This window comes from Trachypithecus francoisi, unplaced genomic scaffold (genome assembly GCF_009764315.1).
Source record: "Trachypithecus francoisi isolate TF-2019V2 unplaced genomic scaffold, Tfra_2.0 Lachesis_group6, whole genome shotgun sequence".
Classification (NCBI taxonomy): Eukaryota; Metazoa; Chordata; class Mammalia; order Primates; family Cercopithecidae; genus Trachypithecus; species Trachypithecus francoisi.
The window spans coordinates 15,786,912-15,810,399 of record NW_022681471.1 but is presented as its reverse complement, the minus strand read 5'-3'; the positions used below and the strand labels follow the sequence as shown (position 1 = coordinate 15,810,399).

The 23,488-nt window shown below is 38.9% G+C and overlaps 1 protein-coding gene across 1 annotated transcript; it reads right to left on the bottom strand.

Annotated features, from left to right (window-relative positions):
• Positions 1-3,594: 3,594 nt before the first annotated feature.
• Positions 3,595-4,829, bottom strand: LOC117077936 (ADP/ATP translocase 2-like). Its single transcript, XM_033201489.1, has one exon. The coding sequence runs from the start codon at positions 4,751-4,753 to the stop codon at positions 3,857-3,859; it is 897 nt and encodes a 298-aa protein (XP_033057380.1). The 5' UTR covers positions 4,754-4,829; the 3' UTR covers positions 3,595-3,856.
• Between the last annotated feature and the right edge of the window lie 18,659 nt (positions 4,830-23,488).

Genomic DNA, 23,488 nt, shown 5'->3' with positions numbered 1-23,488 from the left:
CATCAATATGTTATGAAAATACAAAAACATGCTTGAAAATCATGAATATCAAATGGAAATAGTGGTCACTTCTAGAAGGGGAGGAAGGAGAATGTGATTTTGGGGGTATATGCTTACATACTCCAAAGATTTGTTTATGAAAAGCAAGGATCAGAAACAAAGATGGCAAAAAAATTGTCATGACAAAACTGATTGTAATATATCTAAGTAGGTTTTATATTATACTTTAAGATTTTCTGTATATTCATAACAGTTGATTTTGGGGATAGTGACTCAAAGATAGACTCTATCTGGGATGAATGAGTAGTGTACTTGTGACATTAGGCGAGATACAGAATAAGTGAAGTAGAGCAGGTTTTGGAAGCAAGATGATGAATTTAATCTGAGTCATGTTTGGTTTGAGGGCCTTGTAGAATGTAGGATGAGAACACCAAGCACTTAAGTTGAAGTAAGTCCTGAATATGGTGTCAGTGCAGCAACTGGGGCTAGAGATAGATCTTTGATATTCATAGCCTGTATGTCTCTGATGAAATCACATCCTTTTATTTAAAAGGAAGGACAAAAGGATGGGGATACTGCATAGAATTAGGCAGTCAGTTTTCTGAGAGCAGAGCTGTAGGAAAATTACTTTTTAAGGAATGAATAGGGAAAGTAGGTCCACAAAAAGCAGGAAGGAATAACTTTCAAAATTATTAGGAGGACTCAGAGACAGTTGTTTTGCAGGAGTCAGTGGAGCAGAGAGTGTTAAAAACGAGTGATCAACTCTTAACTAGCAGAGATGGCCAGGCCAATTAAAACTAAGAAGTACTTTCTTTGATTGTGTGAGAGGCGAATTGGCATCAATTAGTGTTTGTGTAAATATCATCTGTTGCAAATCAAAGTAATTTGGGAAAGTTATGTGTCACTCTGTACTGGTTAGTTACAAACTTTTCAGAGTTACAATGATCTGATGTTTTAAAACGCTGCTAAAATATATGAGCCATTATCATTAAGTAAGTTTAAATAATTTATTTTCAACTATCTTTGAGACTTTTTTGGTCACGTTATTTCACATCCTGAGAAGCATTTGAGTCCATTTAATTACCATTCCATTGGTAATCACATAAGACAAAGTTACTGTTATTTCTTGCCTAGACAGCAATTAATGGGCACTCAATGCATCTTCCTGCATTAACCATTGACTCTTCTCTAATTCATCTCCCACACTGGAGAAGAATGATGCTGATGCCTGGAATGTGTGCCGCTCTCCCACTTCCAGTTATATTTTATATGTTATTTCGATTTGAGCTTGAATGTCACCTTTTCAAGGAAGCCCTCCTTAATCACTAGATATATTCCATATTTTCATAGCATCCCACACCTTTCTTTTCAATTTTGAGATAAATGTAGATCCATATTCCGTTGTAAGAAATAATACAGAGTGTACCTATACTGGATTTCTTCTCCAATCCTAGCATCTTGCAAAACTATAGCACCACAGCACAATCAGGATGTTCACATTGACACAGTCAAGATGGATCAAGTATTAGTCTGTTCTCACACTGCAAATAAGACACACCTGAAACTGGGTAATTTATAAAGAAAAGAGATTTAATTGACTCACAGTTCCACATGGCTGGGGAGGACTCACAATCATAGTGGAAGCTGAATGAGAGCAAATTCTTGTCTTACATGGTGGCAAGCAAAAGAGCTTGTGTAAGGGAACTCCCCTTTATAAAACCATGAGATCTCATGAGACTTATTCACTATCATGAGAACATGAGCATGGGGAAGACCTGCCCTGATGTTTCAATTATCTCCCACCAGTCACTTCCATGACAGGTGGGAATTATCGGAGCTACAATTCAAGATGACATTTGGGTGGGGACACAGCCAAACCATATCAGATAACATTTCCATCACTACAAAGATATTTCTTTTTACCCTTTTATTTCCACACTCACTTCCTTTTGACCCTCCTCACCTCCCCAACCCCTGGCAGACTAATCAGTCTACATTTCCATAATTTTGTTATTTCTAAAAATGTTGCATAAATGGAACCCTAAAATATGTAAACTTTAGATATCTATTTTTTTCACTGAGCATAATTCCCTGGAGGTTCATCTGATCAGTTATGCATATCAATAATTTTTCCTTCTTATTTCTCAGTAGTGTTTGAAGCCTTACAGCATTGTACAAAGTTTATAATCATTCTTTAGTGTGATTATTTGCTTAATGTTTGTGTCTCTAACTAGACTGAATACTCCATTAAGGCAGGTATAATTTCTCTTAGACGTATCCTTGTGTCTCCATCACTTAGTACACTATAGTAATTTGTTAAATACTGAATGATGAAAGGATTTATTGAGATTACTAGTAGATGCCTCAGAGTACATGAAACCAGAATTAGGTGTTACTGCTATGTAATGACTTCTACATTGTGTGTATTTTGCTAATGTATAAATGTATTTATTGAATAATTATTTACTATATATCAGGTATTGTTCTAAGTACTGGAAATACAACAGCAACAAACAAAAACAACCAAAAAGTTCCCTGCCCTCTGGAACTCACATTCTAGTCTAGGGAGCTAAATAATCTTAAACATAAATTATATTATGTATTTAAATATTGATTATCGATCCCCCTTCCATGTAGACAAAGCATGGGAAGGAGACAGAAAGTGAAGGAATGATCATTATGGATAGTCAGGATGACCTCATTGAGAAGATAACATTTGACCAAAGGTTATAGAAAGTGAGGAGATAAATCATTTGGGTATCTGGGAGAAAAGCATCTAACCAGAAGGAACAGAAAGTGAGGGGTCTTCTTAGAGTGACTGAGTAAGAAGTACTAGAATATCACTGAGCTGAATGACTGAGGGGAAAGTAGCAGGAGATGAAGTCAAAGAAGTAATAAAGAGCTTAGACCTGGGCTGCCCAATATGGTAGCCACTGGCCACAGGTGGTTGCTGAATATTTGAAATGTGATCTGATTTTAAAATGACCAAAAGATCAAAAGAGACATTTCCCAAAAGAAGATGTATAAATGTTAAACAGACATATGAAAAGGTGCTTAACATCATTGATCAGCAGAGAAATGCAAATAAAAACTCCAATGAGATATCATCTCGCCCTAGTTAAAATGGTTTATCTCCAAAAGACAGGCAATAACAAATGCTGGCAAGGAGATAGAGAAAAGGGAACTCTTGTACACTGTTGGTGGGAATGTAAATTAGTACAACCACTATGGAGAACAGTTTGAAGTTTCCTCAAAAAACTAAAAATAGAGCTGCCATACATCTAGCAATCCCACTATTGAGCATATATCCAAATAAAGGAAACGTAGAGACCAGTATAACAAAGTGACATCTACACTGTCATGCTTGTTGCAGCTTTGTTCACAATAGTCAAGATTTGGAAGCAAACTAAGTGTTCATCAGCAGATGAATGGGTGAAGAAAATGTGGTACATATTTAAATACACATCAGAATTTGAAGACTTAGTATGAAAAGCAGAATGTAAAATATTTCATTATTAATATTTTGATATCGGTTATATGATAAGGTAATGTTTTGTGTATATTGTATTAAATTTATCAAAAATTATATTGCCCTTTTTTTATTTTAGATACTTTTATTTCTCCAAATTTGTTATTTATCAGGAGTGACTGAAATAAAAAATACAATTGAGTCCCATGATCATCATGGAAATGGCTTTAAGAGAAAACTGGTCAGATGAATATTATTGCTTCCCATTTTCAACCAGTAAATAGTTGCCACTGAGAAATTGACAGCCAGGAGTCTGTCAAGAATGCTCAAGATATGTTATATAATACAACATGCCTGTTCACAGGGGGGAAAATCCCAGGAAATAACTTATGTGTACTTTTTGATTTCATCATACAAGACAAGCACAAAAGCACCACCCATGCCTCTGAGAACATTGGACCATGCACTCTTGAAAAAAGCTTTGCCTCCTTCATCACGAGCTATCTTCCTCCAGCAGTCAAGCGTGCCTGTGTACATGATGTCAGTTCCTTTGCGCCCTGACTGCATCATCATGCGGCGGCGAACAGTGTCAAATGGATAGGAAGTCAACCCAGCAACAGCAGTGACAGTCTGTGCGATCATCCAGCTGATGACGATGTGAGTGTTCTTGGGATCCCGAAGCATTCCCTTTGCAGTGTCATAGATACCGAAGTAGGCGGCTCGGTAGATGATAATACCCTGCACAGACACGTTAAAGCCTTGGTACAGGCCCTTAATCACATCAGATTTGTGGATCTTAACCAGGCAGTCACCGAGGCCTCGGAATTCCCTTTCAGCTCCAGCTTTACCCACATCAGCTGCTAGACGGATACGGGCAAAATCAAGAGGGTACACAAAACACAGGGATGTGGCCCCTGCGGCACCACCCGATGCCAGATTCCCTGCAAAGTAGTGCCAAAACTGGGTCCTCTTGTCCACACCACACAGGAAGATCTGCTTGTATTTATCTTTGAAGGCGAAGTTAAGAGCCTGGGTGGGGAAGTATCGGATGACATTGGCCAGGTTACCGCGCCAGAAGGACAGAACTCCCTGCTCCTTGGGAATACGGACCACGCGGTCTATAATGCCTTTGTATTGCTTATCTGCAGTGATCTGCTTGCTGGCATGCTGCACCTGCAGCAGCAGCTTGACCCGCTCGATGGGCGCTACCGCCGTCTTGGAGATGGCTGCGGCCATTCCACCTGCCAGGAAGTCCTTGGCGAAGGACACAGCGGCATCTGTCATGTTGAAAGGAAAGAAGAGGCAGGCTGCTGCGGGACGGGACTGGGCTGGGAACCGGCTTTGACTCCGGCGCTGCTTGCCCATTTTTTTAACTTCTTCTTTTTTTTTTTTTTTTTTAGACAGGGTCTCACTCTGTTGCCCAGGCTGGAGTACAGTGGCACAATGTTGACTCAACTGCAAGCTTCCCTCTGGGAATCAAGCAATCCTCCCACTTCAGCCTACCAAGTAGCCAGGACTACAGGCATGCACCAACATGTCTAGGTAATTCTTGTATTTTCTGTAGAGACAATTTTTGCCATGCTGCCCAGGCTAGTCTCAAACTCCTGTACTCAAACGATCTGCCTTGGCCTTTCAAAGTGTTGGGATTACAGGCATCAGCCACTGCACCAAGTCTTTTTTGTTTATTTAATGTGGCTATTTGAACATCCCAAATTACATAATTTCTCATATTAGATTTATTTGGGAGAATGTATGACTATATCTTATAGCTCCTCATATTTGACTTTAAAAGATTTGTATTTTACTCTGAAGTTTGAGGCTGTTGAAAATTATTGAATAGAGGAATAGGTTGTTTAATTTGAACTTTTCAAGAATTATCTGGGTTTATCTGTTGACAATAGACTATAAGGGTAAAGAAGAAGCTATAAGGGATACTAGTTATGAGGGCGTTTCCCCAATTCACACAAGAAATGATGGTGGTTTGGGTTGGTTTGGTAGTGGTGAATTTGATGGGAATTGGTTAGATTCTGAATGTATTTTGAAAATGAAACAAAAATATTTCATGACATATTGGATGTTGCTGAGTATGAGAAAAAGTCAAAGATAAAGTTTTTGGCCTGAGCAACCAGAATAATTGAATTACATCAGTGAAAACAAGACAAGCTGCAAGTGGAACAGATTTGGAGAAGAATACCAAGAATCTGGATTTGAATGCATCAAGTTTGAGATGATTATTATTTATTAAAATTGACATCTTGCATAGGTAACTTGATATAGAAGTCTGGATTTGAAGAAACAGACCTGGGAGGGAAATAAACATTTTGTAGTAATTAGCGTATAGATGGTATGTGAAGATTTTTCAAATTGGATGTGTCCAACAAAAGAGTTAATGTAATTAAAGCAAATAAAGATCTAATAAATGAGCCTCAGAGCTTTCCAAATTTACGAAGTTATGGAAGAAAGAAAATCTTCAAAGAAAGTCTTCTTCAAATATATTTTACTGTTAAAAAAAAAGTTTGCTTTTGTTATTGAACTTCCTTTTGTGAAATCGTTAGGCATTCCCACTGCAGTTATTAAAGCATAAATTCTGCTTTCCTTTAATCCCTCTAGATTTCCTGTTTTTTAACTTTAATTTTAAGTTCAGGGGTACATGTGCAGGTTTGTTATATTGGTAAACTCGTTTCATGGGAGTTTGTTGTACAGATTATTTCATTACCCAGATATTAAGTCTAGTACCCCTGAGTTATTTTTCCTGATCTGCTCCCTCCTCCCACCCTCCTCCCTCCAGTAGGCCCCAGTGTCTGTTATTCCCCTGTATATTTCTATGGGATCTCATCATTTAGCTCCCACTTATAAGTGAGTACATGCAGTATTTTGATTTCTGTTCCCGTGATAGTTTGCTAAGGATCACAGCCCCCAGCTCCATCCATGTTCCTGTAAAGGACATGATCTCATTATATTTTATGGCTCCATAGGATTCCATGGTGTATATATACCACATTTTCTTTATTCAGTCTACCATTGATGGGCAGGCATCTAGGTTGATTCCATGTCTTTGCTATTGGGAATAGTGCTACCATGAACATGTGTGTGCATGTGTCTTTAAGATAGAACAATTTATATTCCTTGGGTATATAGCCAGTAATGGGATTGCTGGGTTGAATGCTAGTTCTGTCTTTCTGTCTGTTGTTTGTATATTTTTGTAAATTTAAGGTCTTTATAGATGCTGGAAATTAGATCTTTGTCAGATGCATAGTTTAAAAAAATGTCTCCCATTCTGTAGGTTGTCTGCTAACTTTATTGGCAGTTTCTTTTGCCGTGTAGAAGCTCTTCGATTATATTCCATTTGTCAATTTTTGCTTTTGTTGTAATTGCTTTTGGCATCTTCGTTATGAAATCTTTGCCCCATTCCTATGTCTGGAATTATATTGCCTAGGTTGTCTTCCAGGGTTTCTATACTTCGGGTTTTACATGTAAGTCTTTAATCCAACTTGAGTTAATTTTTGTATATGGTGTAAGAAAGGGGTCCAGTTTCAATCTTCCATCTATGGCTAGCCAGCTATCCCAGCACCATTTATTGAATAGGGAGTCCTTTCTCTATTACTTGTTTTTGTCAAGTTTGTTGAAGATCATATGGTTGTAGGTGTCCAGTCTTATTTCTGGACTCTCTATTCTATTCCATTGGTCTATGTGTCTGTTTTTGTGCCAGTACCATACTGTTTTGGTTACTGTAAACCTGTAGTATACATTGAAGTTGGGGAATGTGATGCTTCCAGCTTTTTTTTTTTTTTTTTTAACTTAGGATTGCCTTGGCTATTTAGGCTCTTCTTTAGTTCCATATGAATTCTAAAATAGTATTGTTTTCTTTTTGTTCTCTAAAGAATGTTATTAGTATTTTGACAGGCATAGCATATAATCTATAAATTGCTTTGGGTAGTATGGCCATTTTTACAATATTGATTCTTCCTATTCATGAGCATGGAATGTTTTTCCATGTGTTTATGTCATGTCTGATTTCTTTGAGCGGCATTTTGTAGTTCTCCTTGTAGAGATATTTCACCATCCTGGTTAGATGTATTGTAGATATTTTATTCTTTTTGTGGCAATTGTGAATGGAACTGCATTCCTGATTTGCTCTCAGGTTGACTGTTGTTTGTATATAGGAATGCCAGTCGTTTTTGTTCATTGATTGGGTATCCTGAGACTTTGTGAAAATTATTAATATTTATGAGCTGAAGGAGCTGTTGGGCCAAGACTATGGGGGTTTTCTAAATATAGAATCATGTCATCTGCAAAGAGGGATAATTTGACTTCTTCTCTTTCTCTTTGGATGCCCTTTATTTTTTTCTTTCTCTCACCTGATTGCTCTGGCCAGGACTTCCAATACTCTGTTGAATAGGAGTGATGAGAAAGGACATCCTTTATTTGCACCAGTTTTCAAGGGGAATGCTTCTAGCTTTTGCCCATTCAGTATGATGTTGGTTGTGGTTTTGTCATAGATGGCTCTTATTATTTTGAGGTATGTTCCTTCAATATGTAATTTATTGAGAGTTTTTAACAAAAAGAAGTGTTGGAATTTTATCAAAAGTCTTTTCTGCATCTATTGAGATGATCATTTGGTTTTTGTATTTAGTTCTGTTTATGTGCTGAATTAAGTTTATTGATTGGCATATGTTGAACCAAAACGTGCTTTCCAAGGATAATTTGCCTACTTGATCATGGTAGATAAGCTTTTTTGCTGTACTACTGGATTTCGTTTACCAATATTTTGTTGAAGATTTTAGCATTAATGTTTATCAATGATATTGCCCTGAAGTGTTTTTTGTTTGTTTGTTGGCTTGGGTTTTTGTTTGTTTTTATCTCTGCCAGGTTTTGGTATCAGGATGATGCTGGTCTTATAGAATGAATAAAGAAGGAGTTCCTTCTTCTCAATTGTTTAAAACAGTTTCATTAAAAATGGTACATCCGGTAGACTTTGGCTGTGAATCCACCTTGTCCTGAATTTCTGTTGTTGCTGTGTTAGTAGGCTATTTATTATAGATTCAATTTTGGAGCTTATCATTGGCGTGTTTAGGGATTCAATTTCATCCTGGTTCGGTCTTGGGAGAGTGTGTGTGCCCAGGAATTTATTTATTTATTTTTTCTAAATTTTTCAGTATATGTGCATAGAGGTGTTCACAATGTTCTCTGATGATTATTTGTATTTATGTTGTGACAGTGGTAATATCCTGTTTGTCATTTCTAATTGTGCTTATTTAGACCTTCTCTCTGTTTTTCTTTATTTGTCTAACTAGCAGTCTATCTACTTCATTAATGTTTTACAAAAAACAACTCCTGGATTCATTGATCTTTTGAATCGATTTTCGTGTCTCAACTTCCTTCAGTTCAACTCTGATTTTGGTTATTTCTTGTCTTCTGTTAGCTGTGAGGGTGGTTTTCTCTTACTTCTCTAGTTCTTTTAGTTGTGATGATAGGTTGTTAAATTTCGATCATTCTAAGTTTTTGATATGGACCTTGTGATGGTTAATATTGAGTGTCAATTTAACAGATTGAAGGATGCAAAGTATCATTCCTGGGTATGTCTATGAGGGTGTTGCCAAAGGAGATTAACATTTGAGTCAGTGGACTGGGAGAGGCAGACCCACCCACAATGTGAATGGGCACTATCTATTCAGCTGCCAGTAAAGCTAGAATAATGCAGGTAGAAGAAGCTGACTTGCTCATTCTTCTGACCTTCATCTTTCTCCAGGACTGGATGCTTCCTGTTGTCAAACATCAAACTCCAAGTTCTTCAGGTTTTGGACTCTTTGACTTACACCAGTGATCTGTCAGGGACTGTATTAGCCTGTTTTTACACTGCTAGTAAAGACATACCAGAGACTGGGCAATTTACAAAAGAAAGAAGTTTAATGGAGAACTCACAGTTCCATGTGGCTAGGGAAGCCTCACAATTATGGTGGAAGGCAAGCAGGAGCAAGCCATGTCTTACATGGATGGCAGTAGGCAAAGAGAGAGCTAGTGAAGGAAATCCCCTTTTTTTAAAACCATCAGATCTCACGAGACTCATTCAGTATCATGAGAACAGTGCAGGAAAGACCCAATCACCCATAATTCAATCACCTCTTACCAGGCTCCTCCCAAGACATATGGGAATTGTGGGAGCTACAATTCAAGATAAGAATTGGGTGGGGACATAGCCAAAGCATATCAAGGAGTCTTGGGCCTTCAGCCACAGACTGAAAACTGCACTGTCACCTCCCCTACTTTTGATGTTTTGGGACTCAGACTGGCTTCCTTGCTCCTTAGCTTGCCAAAAGCCTACTGTGGGACTTCATCTTGTTATCTTGTGAGTCAATACTCCCTAATATATACCCCTTCATATATACATCTATCCTATTACTTCTGTCCTAGAGAACCTTGACTAATATAAACATTTAATGCTATAATTTTCCCTCTTAACACTGCCTTAGCTGTGTCCCAAAGATTCTAGTATATTGTATCTTTTTTTTTCATTAGTTTCAAAGAACTTCTAGACTTTTACCTTAATTTTATTATTTACCCAAAAGTCATTTAGGAGCAGGTTATTCAATTTCCATGTAATTGTTTATGGTTCTGAGATAATTTCTTAGTCTTGATTCCAAATTTGATTGTACTGTTGTCCAAGAGAGTGGTTGTTATGACTTCAGTCCTTTTGCATTTGCTGAAGAGTGTTTTTGTCTGATTATTTGATAGATTTTAGAGTCTGTGCCAAGTGGTAGTGAGAAGAATGTATATTCTGCTGTTTTTGGGTAGAGAATTCTGAAGATGTCTATCAGGTCCATTTGACCCAGTGCTGAGGTCAGGTCCTGGATATCTTTGTTAGTTTTCTGTCTTGATGATACGTCTAATACTGTCAGTGGGGTGTTGAAGTCTCAAACTATTATTGTGTGGAAGTCTAAGTCTCTTGAAGATTTCTTTTTTTTTTTTTTTTATACTTTAAGTTCTAGGGTACATGTGCGTAACGTGCAGGTTTGTTACATATGTATACTTATGCCATGTTGGTGTGCTGCACCCATCAATTCGTCAGCACCCATCAATTCATCATTTATATCATGTATAACTCCCCAATGCAATCCCTCCCTCCTCCCCCCTCCCCATGATAGGCCCCAGTGTGTGATGTTCCCCTTCCCGAGTCCAAGTGATCGCATTGTTCAGTTCCCACCTATGAGTGAGAACATGCGGTGTTTGGTTTTCTGTTCTTGTGATAGTTTGCTAAGAATGATGGTTTCCAGCTACATCCATGTCCCTACAAAGGACGCAAACTCATCCTTTTTTATGGCTGCATAGTATTCCGTGGTGTATATGTGCCACATTTTCTTAATCCAGTCTGTCACAGATGGACATTTGGGTTGATTCCAAGTCTTTGCTATTGTGAATAGTGCCGCAATAAACATACATGTGCATATGTCTTTCTAGAAGAGTAATTGATAATCCTTTGGGTATATACCCAGTAGTGGGATGGCTGGGTCATATGGTACATCTAGTTCTAGATCCTTGAGGAATTGCCATACTGTTTTCCATAATGGTTGAACTAGTTTACAATCCCACCAACAGTGTAAAAGTGTTCCTATTTCTCCACATCCTCTCCAACACCTGTTGTTTCCTGACTTCTTAATGATTGCCATTCTAACGGGTGTGAGATGGTATCTCATTGTGGTTTTGATTTGCATTTCTCTGATGGCAAGAGATGATGAGCATTTTTTCATGTGTCTGTTGGCTGTATGGATGTCTTCTTTTGAGAAATGTCTGTTCATATCCTTTCCCCACTTTTTGATGGGGTTGTTTGTTTTTTTCTTGTATATTTGTTTGAGTTCTTTGTAGATTCTGGATATAAGCCCTTTGTCAGATGAGTAGGTTGCAAAAATTTTCTCCCATTCTGTAGGTTGCCTGTTCACTCTGATGGTAGTTTCTTTTGCTGTGCAAAAGCTCTTTAGTTTAAGGAGATCCCATTTGTCAATTTTGGCTTTTGCTGCCGTTGCTTTTGGTGTTTTAGACATGAAGTCCTTGCCCATGCCTATGTCCTGAATGGTACTACCTAGATTTTCTTCTAGCGTTTTTATGGTATTAGGTCTAACATTTAAGTCTCTAATCCATCTTGAATTAATCTTCGTATAAGGGGTAAGAAAAGGATCCAGTTTCAGCTTTCTACTTATGGCTAGCCAATTTTCCCAGCACCATTTATTAAATAGGGAATCCTTTCCCCATTTCTTGTTTTTGTCAGGTTTGTCAAAGATCAGATGGCTGTAGATGTGTGGTATTATTTCTGAGGACTCTGTTCTGTTCCATTGGTCTATATCTCTGTTTGGGTACCAGTACCATGCTGTTTTGGTTACTGTAGCCTTGTAGTATAGTTTGAAGTCAGGTAGCGTGACGCCTCCAGCTTTGTCCTTTTGACTTAGGATTGTCTTGGCAATGCGGGATCTTTTTGGTTCCATATGAACTTTAAAGCCGTTTTTTCCAATTCTGTGAAGAAAGTCATTGGTAGCTTGATGGGGATGGCATTGAATCTATAAATCCCCTTGGGCAGTATGGCCATTTTCACGATATTGATTCTTCCTATCCATGAGCATGGTATGTTCTTCCATTTGTTTGTGTCCTCTTTGATTTCACTGAGCAGTGGTTTGTAGTTCTCCTTGAAGAGGTCCTTTACATCCCTTGTAAGCTGGATTCCTAGGTATTTTATTCTCTTTGAAGCAATTGTGAATGGAAGTTGATTCCTGATTTGGCTCTCTGCTTGTCTGTTACTGGTGTATAAGAATGCTTGTGATTTTTGCACATTAATTTTGTATCCTGAGACTTTACTGAAGTTGCTTATCAGCTTAAGAGATTTTGGGCTGAGACGATGGGGTTTTCTAAATATACCATGATGTCATCTGCAAACAGGGACAATTTGACTTCTTCTTTTCCTAACTGATACCCTTGATTTCTTTCTCTTGCCTGATTGCCCTAGCCAGAACTTCCAACACTATGTTGAATAGGAGTGGTGAGAGAGGGCATCCCTGTTTTGTGCCAGTTTTCAAAGGGAATTTTTCCAGTTTTTGCCCATTCAGTATGATATTAGCTGTGGGTTTGTCATAAATAGCTCTTATTATTTTGAGGTACGTTCCATCAATACAAATTTATTGAGCGTTTTTAGCATAAAGGGCTGTTGAATTTTGTCAAAAGCCTTTTCTGCATCTATTGAGATAATCATGTGGTTCTTGTCTTTGGTTCTGTTTATATGCTGGATTACGTTTATTGATTTGCGAATGTTGAACCAGCCTTGCATCCCAGGGATGAAGCCCACTTGATCATGGTGGATAAGCTTTTTGATGTGCTGCTGAATCTGTTTGCCAGTATTTTATTGAGGATTTTTGCATCGATGTTCATCAGGGATATGGTCTAAAATTCTCTTTTTTTGTTGTGTCTCTGCCAGGCTTTGGTATCAGGATGATGTTGGCCTCATAAAATGAGTTAGGGAGGATTCCCTCTTTTTCTATTGATTGGAATAGTTTCAGAAGGAATGGTACCAGCTCCTCCTTGTACCTGTGGTAGAATTCAGCTGTGAATCCATCTGGTCCTGGACTTTTTTTGGTGGGTAGGCTATTAATTGTTGCCTCAATTTCAGAGCCTGCTATTGGTCTATTCAGGGATTCAACTTCTTCCTGGTTTAGTCTTGGGAGAGTGTAAGTGTCCAGGAAATTATCCATTTCTTCTAGATTTTCTAGTTGATTTGCATAGAGGCATTTATAGTATTCTCTGATGGTTCTGTATTTCTGTGGGGTCAGTGGTGATATCCCCTTTATCATTTTTTATGCGTCTATTTGATTCTCTCTCTTTTCTTCTTCCTTAGTCTTGCTAGCGGTCTGTCAATTTTGTTGATCTTTTCAAAAAACCAACTCCTGGATTCATTGATTTTTTGGAGTTTTTTGTGTCTCTATCTCCTTCAGTTCTGCTCTGATCTTAGTTATTTCTTGCCTTCTGCTAGCTTTTGAATGTGTTTGCTCTTGCCTCTCTAGTTCTTTTAATTGTGATGTTAGAGTGTCAATTTTAGATCTTTCCTGCTTTCTCTTGTGGGCATTAGTGCTATAAATTTCCCTCTACACATGCTTTAAATGTGTCCCAGAGATTCTGGTATGTTGTATCTTTGTTCTCATTGGTTTCAAAGAACATCTTTATTTCTGCTTTCATTTCGTTATGTACCCAGTAGTCATTCAGAGCAGGTTGTTCAGTTTCCATGTAGTTGAGCGGTTTTGATTGAGTTTCTTAGTCCTGAGTTCTAGTTTGATTGCACTGTGGTCTGAGAGACAGTTTGTTATAATTTCTGTTCTTTTACATTTGCTGAGGAGTGCTTTACTTCCAATTATGTGGTCAATTTTGGAATAAGTGCGATGTGGTGCTGAGAAGAATGTATATTCTGTTGATTTGGGGTGGAGAGTTCTATAGATGTCTATTAGGTCCGCTTGGCGCAGAGATGAGTTCAATTCCTGGATATCCTTGTTAACTTTCTGTCTCGTTGATCTGTCTAATGTTGACAGTGGAGTGTTGAAGTCTCCCATTATTATTGTATGGGAGTCTAAGTCTCTTTGTAGGTCTCTAAGGACTTGCTTTATGAGTCTGGGTGCTCCTGTATGGGTGCATATATATTTAGGAGAGTTAGCTCTTCCTGTTGAATTGATCCCTTTACCATTATGTAATGGCCTTCTTTGTCTCTTTTGATCTTTGATGGTTTAAAGTCTGTTTTATCAGAGACTAGGATTGCAACCCCTGCTTTTTTTTTGCTCTCCATTTGCTTGGTAGATCTTCCTCCATTCCTTTATTTTGAGCCTATGTGTCTCTGCATGTGAGATGGTCTCCTGAATACAGCAGACTGATGGGTCTTGACTCTTTATCCAGTTTGCCAGTCTGTGTCTTTTAATTGGAGCATTTATTCCATTTACATTTAAGGTTAATATTGTTATGTGTGAACTTGATCCTGTCATTATGATATTAACTGGTTATTTTGCTCGTTAGTTGATGCAGTTTCTTCCTAGCCTCGATGGTCTTTACATTTTGGCATGTTTTTGCAATGGCTGGTACCGGTTGTTCCTTTCCATGTTTAGGGCTTCCTCAGGGTCTCTTGTAAGGCAGGCCTGGTGGTGACAAAATCTCTAAGCATTTGCTTATCTGTAAAGGATTTTATTTCTCCTTCACTGATGAAACTTAGTTTGGCTGGATATGAAATTCTGGTTGAAAATTCTTTTCTTTAAGAACGTTGAATATTGGCCCCCACTCTCTTCTGGCTTGTAGCGTTTCTGCCGAGAGATCTGCTGTTAGTCTGATGGGCTTCCCTTTGTGGGTAACCTGACCTTTCTCTCTGGCTGCCCTTAACATTTTTTCCTTCATTTCAACTTTGGTGAATCTGGCAATTATGTGTCTTGGAGTTGCTCTTCTGGAGGAGTATCTTTGTGGCGTTCTCTGTATTTCCTGAATTTGAATGTTGGCCTGCCCTACTAGGTTGGGGAAGTTCTCCTGGATGATATCCTGAAGAGTGTTTTCCAACTTGGTTCCATTTTCCCCCTCACTTTCAGGCACCCCAATCAGACGTAGATTTGGTCTTTTTACATAATCCCATACTTCTTGCAGGCTTTGTTCATTTCTTTTTCTTCTTTTTTCTTTTGGTTTCTCTTCTCGCTTCATTTCATTCATTTGATCCTCAATCGCTGATACTCTTTCTTCCAGTTGATGGAGTCGGTTACTGAAGCTTGTGCATTTGTCACGTATTTCTCGTGTCATGGTTTTCATCTCTGTCATTTCGTTTATGATCTTCTCTGCATTAATTAGTCTAGCTGTCAATTCTTCCACTCTTTTTTCAAGATTTTTAGTTTCTTTGCGCTGGGTACGTAATTCCTCCTTTAGCTCTGAGAAGTTTGATGGACTGAAGCCTTCTTCTCTCATCTCGTCAAAGTCATTCTCTGACCAGCTTTGATCCGTTGCTGGCGATGGGCTGCGCTCCTTTGCAGGGGGAGATGTGCTCTTATTTTTTGAATTTCCAGCTTTTCTGCCTGCTTCTTCCCCATCTTTGTGGTTTATCTGTCTCTGGTCTTTGATGATGGTGACGTACTGATGGGGTTTTGTATAGGTGTCCTTCCTGTTTGCTAGTTTTCCGTCTGACAGTCAGAAGAACTGTCTGTTGGTCTGTTGGAGATTGCTTGAGGTCCACTCCAGACCCTGTTTGCCTGGGTATCAGCAGCAGAGGTTGCCGAAGATAGAATATTGCTGAACAGCGAGTGTACCTGTCTGGTTCTTCCTTTGGAAGTTTCCTCTCAGGGGTGACTCCACCCTGTGAGGTGTGGGGTTGTCAGACTGCCCCTAGTGGGGGATGTCTCCCAGCTAGGCTACTCAGGGTCAGGGACCCACCTGAGCAGGCAGTCTGTCGGTTCTCAGATCTCAACCTCCGCGTTGGGAGATCCACAGCTCTCCCCAAAGCTGTCAGACAGAGTCGTTCGCGTCTGCACCAGCCCCCGCTGCTTCCCCTATTGGACTTCAGCTGTGCGCTGTCCTCAGAGGTGGAGTCTACAGAGACAGGCAGGCTTTCTTGAGCTGCTGTGAGCTCCACCCAGTTCGAGCTTCCCAGCGGTTTTGTTTACCTACTTAAGCCTCAGCAATGGCGGGCGCCCCTCCCCCAGCCTCGCTGCTGCCTTGGGGATAGATCACCGCAGACTGCTGTGTTAGCAGTGAGGGAGGCTCCGTGGGCGTGGGACCCTCCCGGCCAGGTGTGGGATATATTCTCCTGGTGTGCCTGTTTCCTTAAAGTGCAGTATTGGGGTGGGAGTTACCCGATTTTCCAGGTGCTGTGTGTCTCAGTTCCCCTGGCTAGGAAAACGGATTTTCTTCCCCCTTGCGCTTCCAGGTGAGGCGATGCCTCGCCCTGCTTCAGCTCTCGCTGGTCAGGCTGCAGCAGCTGACCAGCACCGATTGTCCGGCACTCCCTAGTGAGATGACCCCAGTACCTCAGTTGAAAATGCAGAAATCACCGGTCTTCTGTGTCGCTCGCGCTGGGAGCTGGAGACTAGAGCTGTTCCTATTCGGCCATCTTGCTCCGCCCCCCCTTTGAAGATTTCTAAGGACTTGCTTTATGAATCTGGGTGCTCCTGTGTTGCATGCACATATATTTGGGATAATTAGTTCTTAATGAATTGAACCCCTTGCCATTATGTAATGCCCTTTATTTTCTTTTTTGATCTTTATTTGTTTAAAGTCTCTTTATTGTGAAATTAGGATTACAATCGCTCCTTTTTTATGGTTTTCCATTTGCTTGGTAGATTTTTCTTCATTCATTTATTTTGTGCCTGTGGGTGTCATTGAATGTGAAATGGGTCTCTTGAAGAAAGCATACCAAAGGCTTTTGGGTTTTTATTCAGCTTGCCACACTGTGCCTTTTAATTGGGATATTTATCCCATTTACATTCAAGGTTCATATTGATTTGTGTGGATTTGATCCTGGCATCATGATATTAGCTGGTTATTACGCAGACTGTTTGCATGGATGCTTTATAGTGTCACTGGTCTGTGCACTTAAGTGTGTGTTTTATAGTGGCTGGAAATTGTCTTTCCTTTTCATATTAATGCTTCTTTCAGAAGTTCTTGCAAGTACTGTATTGTGATAACATATTCCCTCAGCATTTGCTTGTGTGGAAACAATCTTATTTCTCCATCATTTATGAATTTTAGTTTGGCCAGAAATGAAATTATTGGTTTCAATTCATGCTCTTTAAGCGTGTTGAATATTAGTCCCCAATCTCTTTTTGTTTGTAGAGTGTCTGCTAAAAGACTTTCTGTTAGTCTGATGGGCTGCCCTTTGTAGATGATCTGCCCTTTTTCTCTAGCTGCCTTTAACATATTTTCTTTTGTTTTGATCTGGGAGAATCTGATGGTTATATGTCTTGGGGATGTTCTTCTTGTGAATTATCTTACTGGGGCTTTCTGCATTTACTGAATTTGAATGTTGGCCTCTTTAGATAGGTTGGGAAAGTTCTCATTGATGATGTCCTGAAATATTATTTCCAAGTTGCTTACACTCTCCCCATCTCTTTCAGGGACTCCAGTGAATCATAGATTTGGTCTCTTTATAGTTTCATATTTCTTGAAGGTTTTGTTTGTTACTTTTTATTCTTTTTTCCCTTTATTGTGTGACTGTCTTATTTTACAAAACCAATCATCAAGCTCTGAGATTCTTTTTTTCAGTTCTTCTTCTATTCTGCTATTAATACTTGTGATTGCATTATTAAATTCTTGTAATGTGTTTTTCAGCTCTGTCATGTCAGTTACATTCTTTTCTATACTGACTGTTTTGTCTGTAACTTCTTGTATTATTCTACTTTGATTCTTACCTTTCTTGGATTGGGTTTCCACATACACCTGCATTCAATAATTTTTGTTCCTATCCATATTCTGAATTCTATTTGTGTTATTTTAGCCATCTAAACCCAGTTCAGACCCCTTGCTAGAGAGATGGTGTGGTTGCTTGGAGGAAAAAAAGGCACTTTGGTTTTTTCAGTTGTCAGAGTTACTGTGTTGGTTCTTTCTTATCTTTGTGGACTGATATTTCTTTAGTCTTTGAAGTTGCTGACCTTTGGGTATTTTTTTTATCCTGTTTGATGACCTTAAGGGTTTGATTGTGGTATAAAGCAGATTCAGAAGACTGGAATCATATCAGAAAGATTTTAGGGGTCCAGCACTCAGCTCTCAACTTCCGTAATATATGTTCTAACTCCTCAAGTTTGGGAATGCACTGCACTGGCTGAGATGTTGGGGAGGCAGTGAGATTCATTTCTGACACAGCAATGACAAAGCCAGGTGCATGCACACAGGCCTGCTGGCAAGGCAAAGAAGGCAAAACCTGCCTACATGCTGGCAAAGCAATTAAGGGTGTTGACATGTGCCTGAGGGAAGCTGCCGTGTTGGGAGGGAATGCGTGGGATAGTGTGTGGCCATAGGAGTCGCTCTGCTAGAGTTCTCTGCTGGTCAGGCATGGTCAGCCAGTTTAGAAGCTATAATGTGGGCCCCCAAGGGTACCTGAGGCTACTCTGCAATCAAGTGCTGCCAGGCTGGGGCCCCAGGAGAAGGGAGCAAATAAAAATGTTCTCAGGTCAGACCTTCCCTGTCTGATGGGCAAGACCGACCTGCAGATTCAGGTGCAACAGTTTCCCTGGGCTAAAGTTTCCTATGGAAGCAGGTTGAGCCTAGGGAGATGGGATTCTCTGGCCATGCTGCCCTACAAAATGGTATTGCATCAAACTCTCTGGGGTCCCCTTCAGCTGGTGTGCTGCCCCTACAACTTCCATAGGCAACTTTCCCTACCAACTCGAGTGTCCCTGGTGATTGAGAGGTCTCCTCTTGCTAGGATTCCAGAGGCCCATGGCAAGAGCAGAATACTCCTTGCCAGTTCAACTTATCCATTTCCCTGGAGTCATTTAGGGACAGAAACACATGGTAGCCACATGCAATGTTCCCAGCTTCTCCCACCGTTAGCCAGGTTTCTGTGTCTTTCCTCTGTCAACTCTCAGTGCCTTCCCTCTACAGATTTATTAGGAGGGTGTCAGTTGTCTCCGTCCCTCGGTGGCAGCTGTTGCACCTAGCTGTGTCTAGTCACCCATTGTTAATCCCTGTGGATTTCAAATTTCTCCTGTCCTTGATCATATACTTTCACGCCCTAAAATGACCAGTTACTAATCTGAAAATGGGACACATTATTATTAAGTAGATGAGAATGATGTATTGGTTATCACATCCAGATAACACAATGACCTTTTTAATGAGAACTTCAAATGGCCTATTTAAAGAACTTGGTTATAGAACACTATTGTAGGTTTCTGAGGGAGATCACTTTGTGTCCTTGGTCAACAACATAAAGGTGGTGTATATTAACAGCATGATATAATAAAAAGAGCACTGCACTGGGAAATCAGGAACCCTGAGTTCAAGTTCCAGCTCTATTATTCATCAGTTGTCTCCGTGACTCCTGGAAGCTGGGCTGACTTGACTACCAGCCTATGTTAAATATTTTCACTGATTACAGGTAAATAAAAAGTAGAGGACTTTTCAGGTAGCTAAAAATATTTCATTTTAATTGCTATACTTCTGACTGAGAATATTTTCTAATTGCTGAATTAAAATGGGTGGAAGTAAATAACAACAGCTATAATGTGTGTGATGGTAAATATTATTTTAAAAGCCTTTACTTGACACAAGCACATATACCAGTTAGCAGTATCTATTTATCATTTACTTATTTATCCATTTAGTTTTCAATTTTTATTCTTCATGATGTCAAAAATCCTGAGAACCATTAATACTAAATAGATCACTTCAGCATTCTGGGCCTTGTTTGTTCTGTATGCACAATTACAAGAGTATTGCTATGATCTGAATGAGTCCCCTAGAAGTTCATGTGTTGGAAACTTAGTTACTATGTAACAATACTAAGAGTGGGGTCTTTAAGAGGTGATTAGGCCATGAAGGCTCTGTCCTTGTGTAGCAATTAATGCCATTGTCATTGTAGTGGAGTAGTTATCACAGCAGTGTCTCCCTAATATAAAAGATGAGATTCACCCAATTTCTTCTCTTGGTCTCATACATTCATTTCTACCTTCTACCCTTCCAACATTGTATGAGCCACACCAGATGTCAGTGCCATGTTCTTGAACTTCCCATTCTCCAGAACTTTAAGTCAAACAAATCTCATTTCTTTATAAGTTACTCAGTCTGATATTCTCTTATAGCATCAGAAAATGAACTAAGATAAGTATAGATAAATGCAAGAAAATAAAACATGCTAACCTCACATGAAGCAATATTTATGGTAAAGAAAGGGAAGTGTAATTGTGGGGGATTGGGCTTCAGCTGTATTCATAATTTTAAAACAAAAGTTATAAAATAAATACAGCACTATTTTAATATTTGTAAAAATCATGTTAAGTACATGGTTATAATTGCTCTTCTATTTTAACTGTTTCATAATAAAAATAGAATAATAATAATAACAAGTAAAAGGAAGTCAGACTATGTGAATACAGGCTACGTTTTGGAATCAGAGCTAGGTTCAAGTACTCTCTCTGTTATGTGCTAGCTGCTTTTCCTTAAATAGCCAATTAACTATTTTACCATTTCCTCAGTTATGCTTTAGTTATAATAATTCCTGTCTTGCAGAGTTGTTATAAATTAGACCCTTGAGGAAAAGAAATAAAATCTCACTCAGTTTTTTACAACTAGTAATGGTATAACTATGTAAGGATCTCAGGCAAATGATCAGGTCTCACAGGAATTTTCATGCAGTTAAATGCCATTGGACCTAGAACAGAGCTGAACAATTAGAAGACTCCCAAACAACTCTAATGATTCAGTTATTGTATTATCTTCTAAGCAAGATTAAATTAATTTTCTTTCCTAAATGTTGTTAGCTCTTAGCTGAGCATGGTGAGGCATGCCTGTAACCTCAGGTACATGGCATGTTATCTCAGTTGGAGGCAGGAGGATCACCTTAGTCCGGGAGTTCAAGATTAGCCTAGGCAACAAGAATGAGATTCCATCTCAAAAAAAAAAAAAAAAGGAGTTGCTTCACTCCTCTCTCATCTTCCCCACTTCTAAGACTTCTGCCATTATCCTGTCAGCCTTGTTATTGCCCAGTCCTCAATCCTTTTTTGACTCACAGCTTCTGACACTTCATATTATTGCAGAGTACCTTCATTTTGAGTTCATTGTGATTTGTGATTTGTCACTTGCCACCAACCAATAAACTCTCTTTCAATATCATAATCAACTTGATTTTACTAGATTAGTAATATTACTAATCTAGATTAGTAAAATCTAATTCTATGCTGTTGGAAAAGAGTTTCCAGCCAAGCTATCATGAAGCTTCCTTGCCAACTATAGATTTGCTGCCCTTGTATAAGGTGTCCTTCCAGTTAGTAAGTAAAAAATGGCAAATCATTTAGTACAGTGCATTGGCATATTATTTATGAAGAATAAAAGCCTGTGTGAGTGGCAAACAAATGTAATAAATGCTGCTCCCACACTTCGTGAATGGGCCCACTTAGAGCATACACATAAAAGGCCTAGCAGAATATCTAATACAAACACAGAAGAGGATTTTCTTATGCAGATCTCTGTGGCCCAGAAATCACCTAAGAGATGGTGATGTCTAAACTGAACCCTAAAGGATGAGTAGGAGTCAGATTGACCAAGGAATAGGGGGATGAGAAGAGAAGGGTAAAATATTCGAGTACAAGGGTGGAGTATGTCCAAGATCTTGAAGCCAGAGAGTAAAGTAGGCTTGTAGTATCATAGCTTGTGAAGTGTTAAATTTGATTAAAGAGAAGCAATCATTGTGAAACTTGACAGATTAAAAGATGCAGAAAATAAAGTAATATATTTCTATTCAAGAGTCATAAAACAGGACAGACTCGGTAGCTCACGCATGTAATCCCAGCACTTTGGGATACAGATGATCTGAGGTCAGCAGTTCAAGACCAGCCTAGCCAACCATGGCCAACATGGTGAAACCTCGTCTCTACTAAAAACACAAAAATTAGCCGGGCACAGTGGCGAGTGCCTGTAATCCTAGCTACTCAGGTGGCTGAGGCATGAGAATTGCTTGAATCTGCGAGGCGGAGGTTGCAGTGAGCCAAGATTGCACCACTGCACTCCAGCCTGGGCAACACAGCAAGATTCCATCTAAAAAAAAAAAAATACAGTAACAAAAAACAAAGAGTCGTAAAACAAAATTTTTTATTTATTTATTTCTTTAAAGAATCAAGAGCACACTCCACAAAATGTGCAAAGTTTTCACCTGATTGTGTAACTTTCAAATATGGTAACAGCAATAAAATGATCACTTTCACATGTAGTAAATCTTTATTCTTTTGTAGCAGTTGGGAGATAAAAACCATCTGAGTTGCTGAAATAACATTTATGGGATACCTTAGAAGGAATTGTCTTTAAAGTTTACTTTCCTATACACTAATAGTGGCCAAAATTTTCAAAGTGCTTTCAAATAAAAGTCATTATTTAATTATTTTTTACTCTGCTATAAATTAGGTAACATAATATTTTTATCTATTTTTTCTATAAATTATACAAATATCAGAGAGACTAATAATTACCTGGAGATCTCAAAACCAAATCATAGAAGAAGTAAATCTGAAGTCATTTCTCTTACCCCATGTTACTTGCCCTCTTCACTGCATGAACTGTCTCTGTAAATAATGCCCTTGTGGTCTTTGGCAGTGGAACATCTAAGGAGTTAAAAGTTATTTGTGGGAATTCTTGTTTGTTTTCTTTAGTAATAAAGGTGAGCGATCACACAGAACAACTGACTACTGCTTTGCTTAATTGTACATCCACAAGTACCACTCATATTGAGTGTGATATAAACAACATCTCTTCCACCCAGAGCTGTGCAGTGAAGACATGGATCAGTCAACATTCCTATAATCAACAGTTCACATTTTCAAGATTACTAAAATTATGGCAGAGTGTTATGTGTCCCTCCAAACTTTGGTTTTGGAAAATTAATCCCCAATGCAACAGCAGTGAAAGGCAGGGCATTTTGAAAGGCGTTGAAGCATTCAGGACTGGATTAGTGTTGTTATAAAAGGACTTGATAGAAGGTGTTCATCTCCTGCCCTTTTACCTTCTGCCATGTGTGGACATAGAATTCTTCCCCTCCAATGGATTAGCATCAAGGTGCCATCTTGGAAGCAGCACGCAATGGATAGCTGAACCTGCCAGTGGTTTGATCTTGCATTTCCCAGCCTCAAAAACTGTTAGAAATAAATTTCTGTTTTTTCTAAATAACCCAGCCTCAGAAATTCTGTTCTAGCAGCAGGAACTTAGACAAAGGGATAAATTTGAGTTTAGAGATTATCTAGTTAAAATATGTTATTTTACATATGAAGGAACTGAGACTTGCAGATTTTAGTTGATACTTATGAGACCAAAAGCCAGTTATTTTGTTCCCCA

Bases quoted from the DNA above. Each gene is read 5' to 3' on its own strand.
- LOC117077936 (XM_033201489.1), bottom strand. From the start codon at position 4,753: ATGACAGATGCCGCTGTGTCCTTCGCCAAGGACTTCCTGGCAGGTGGA.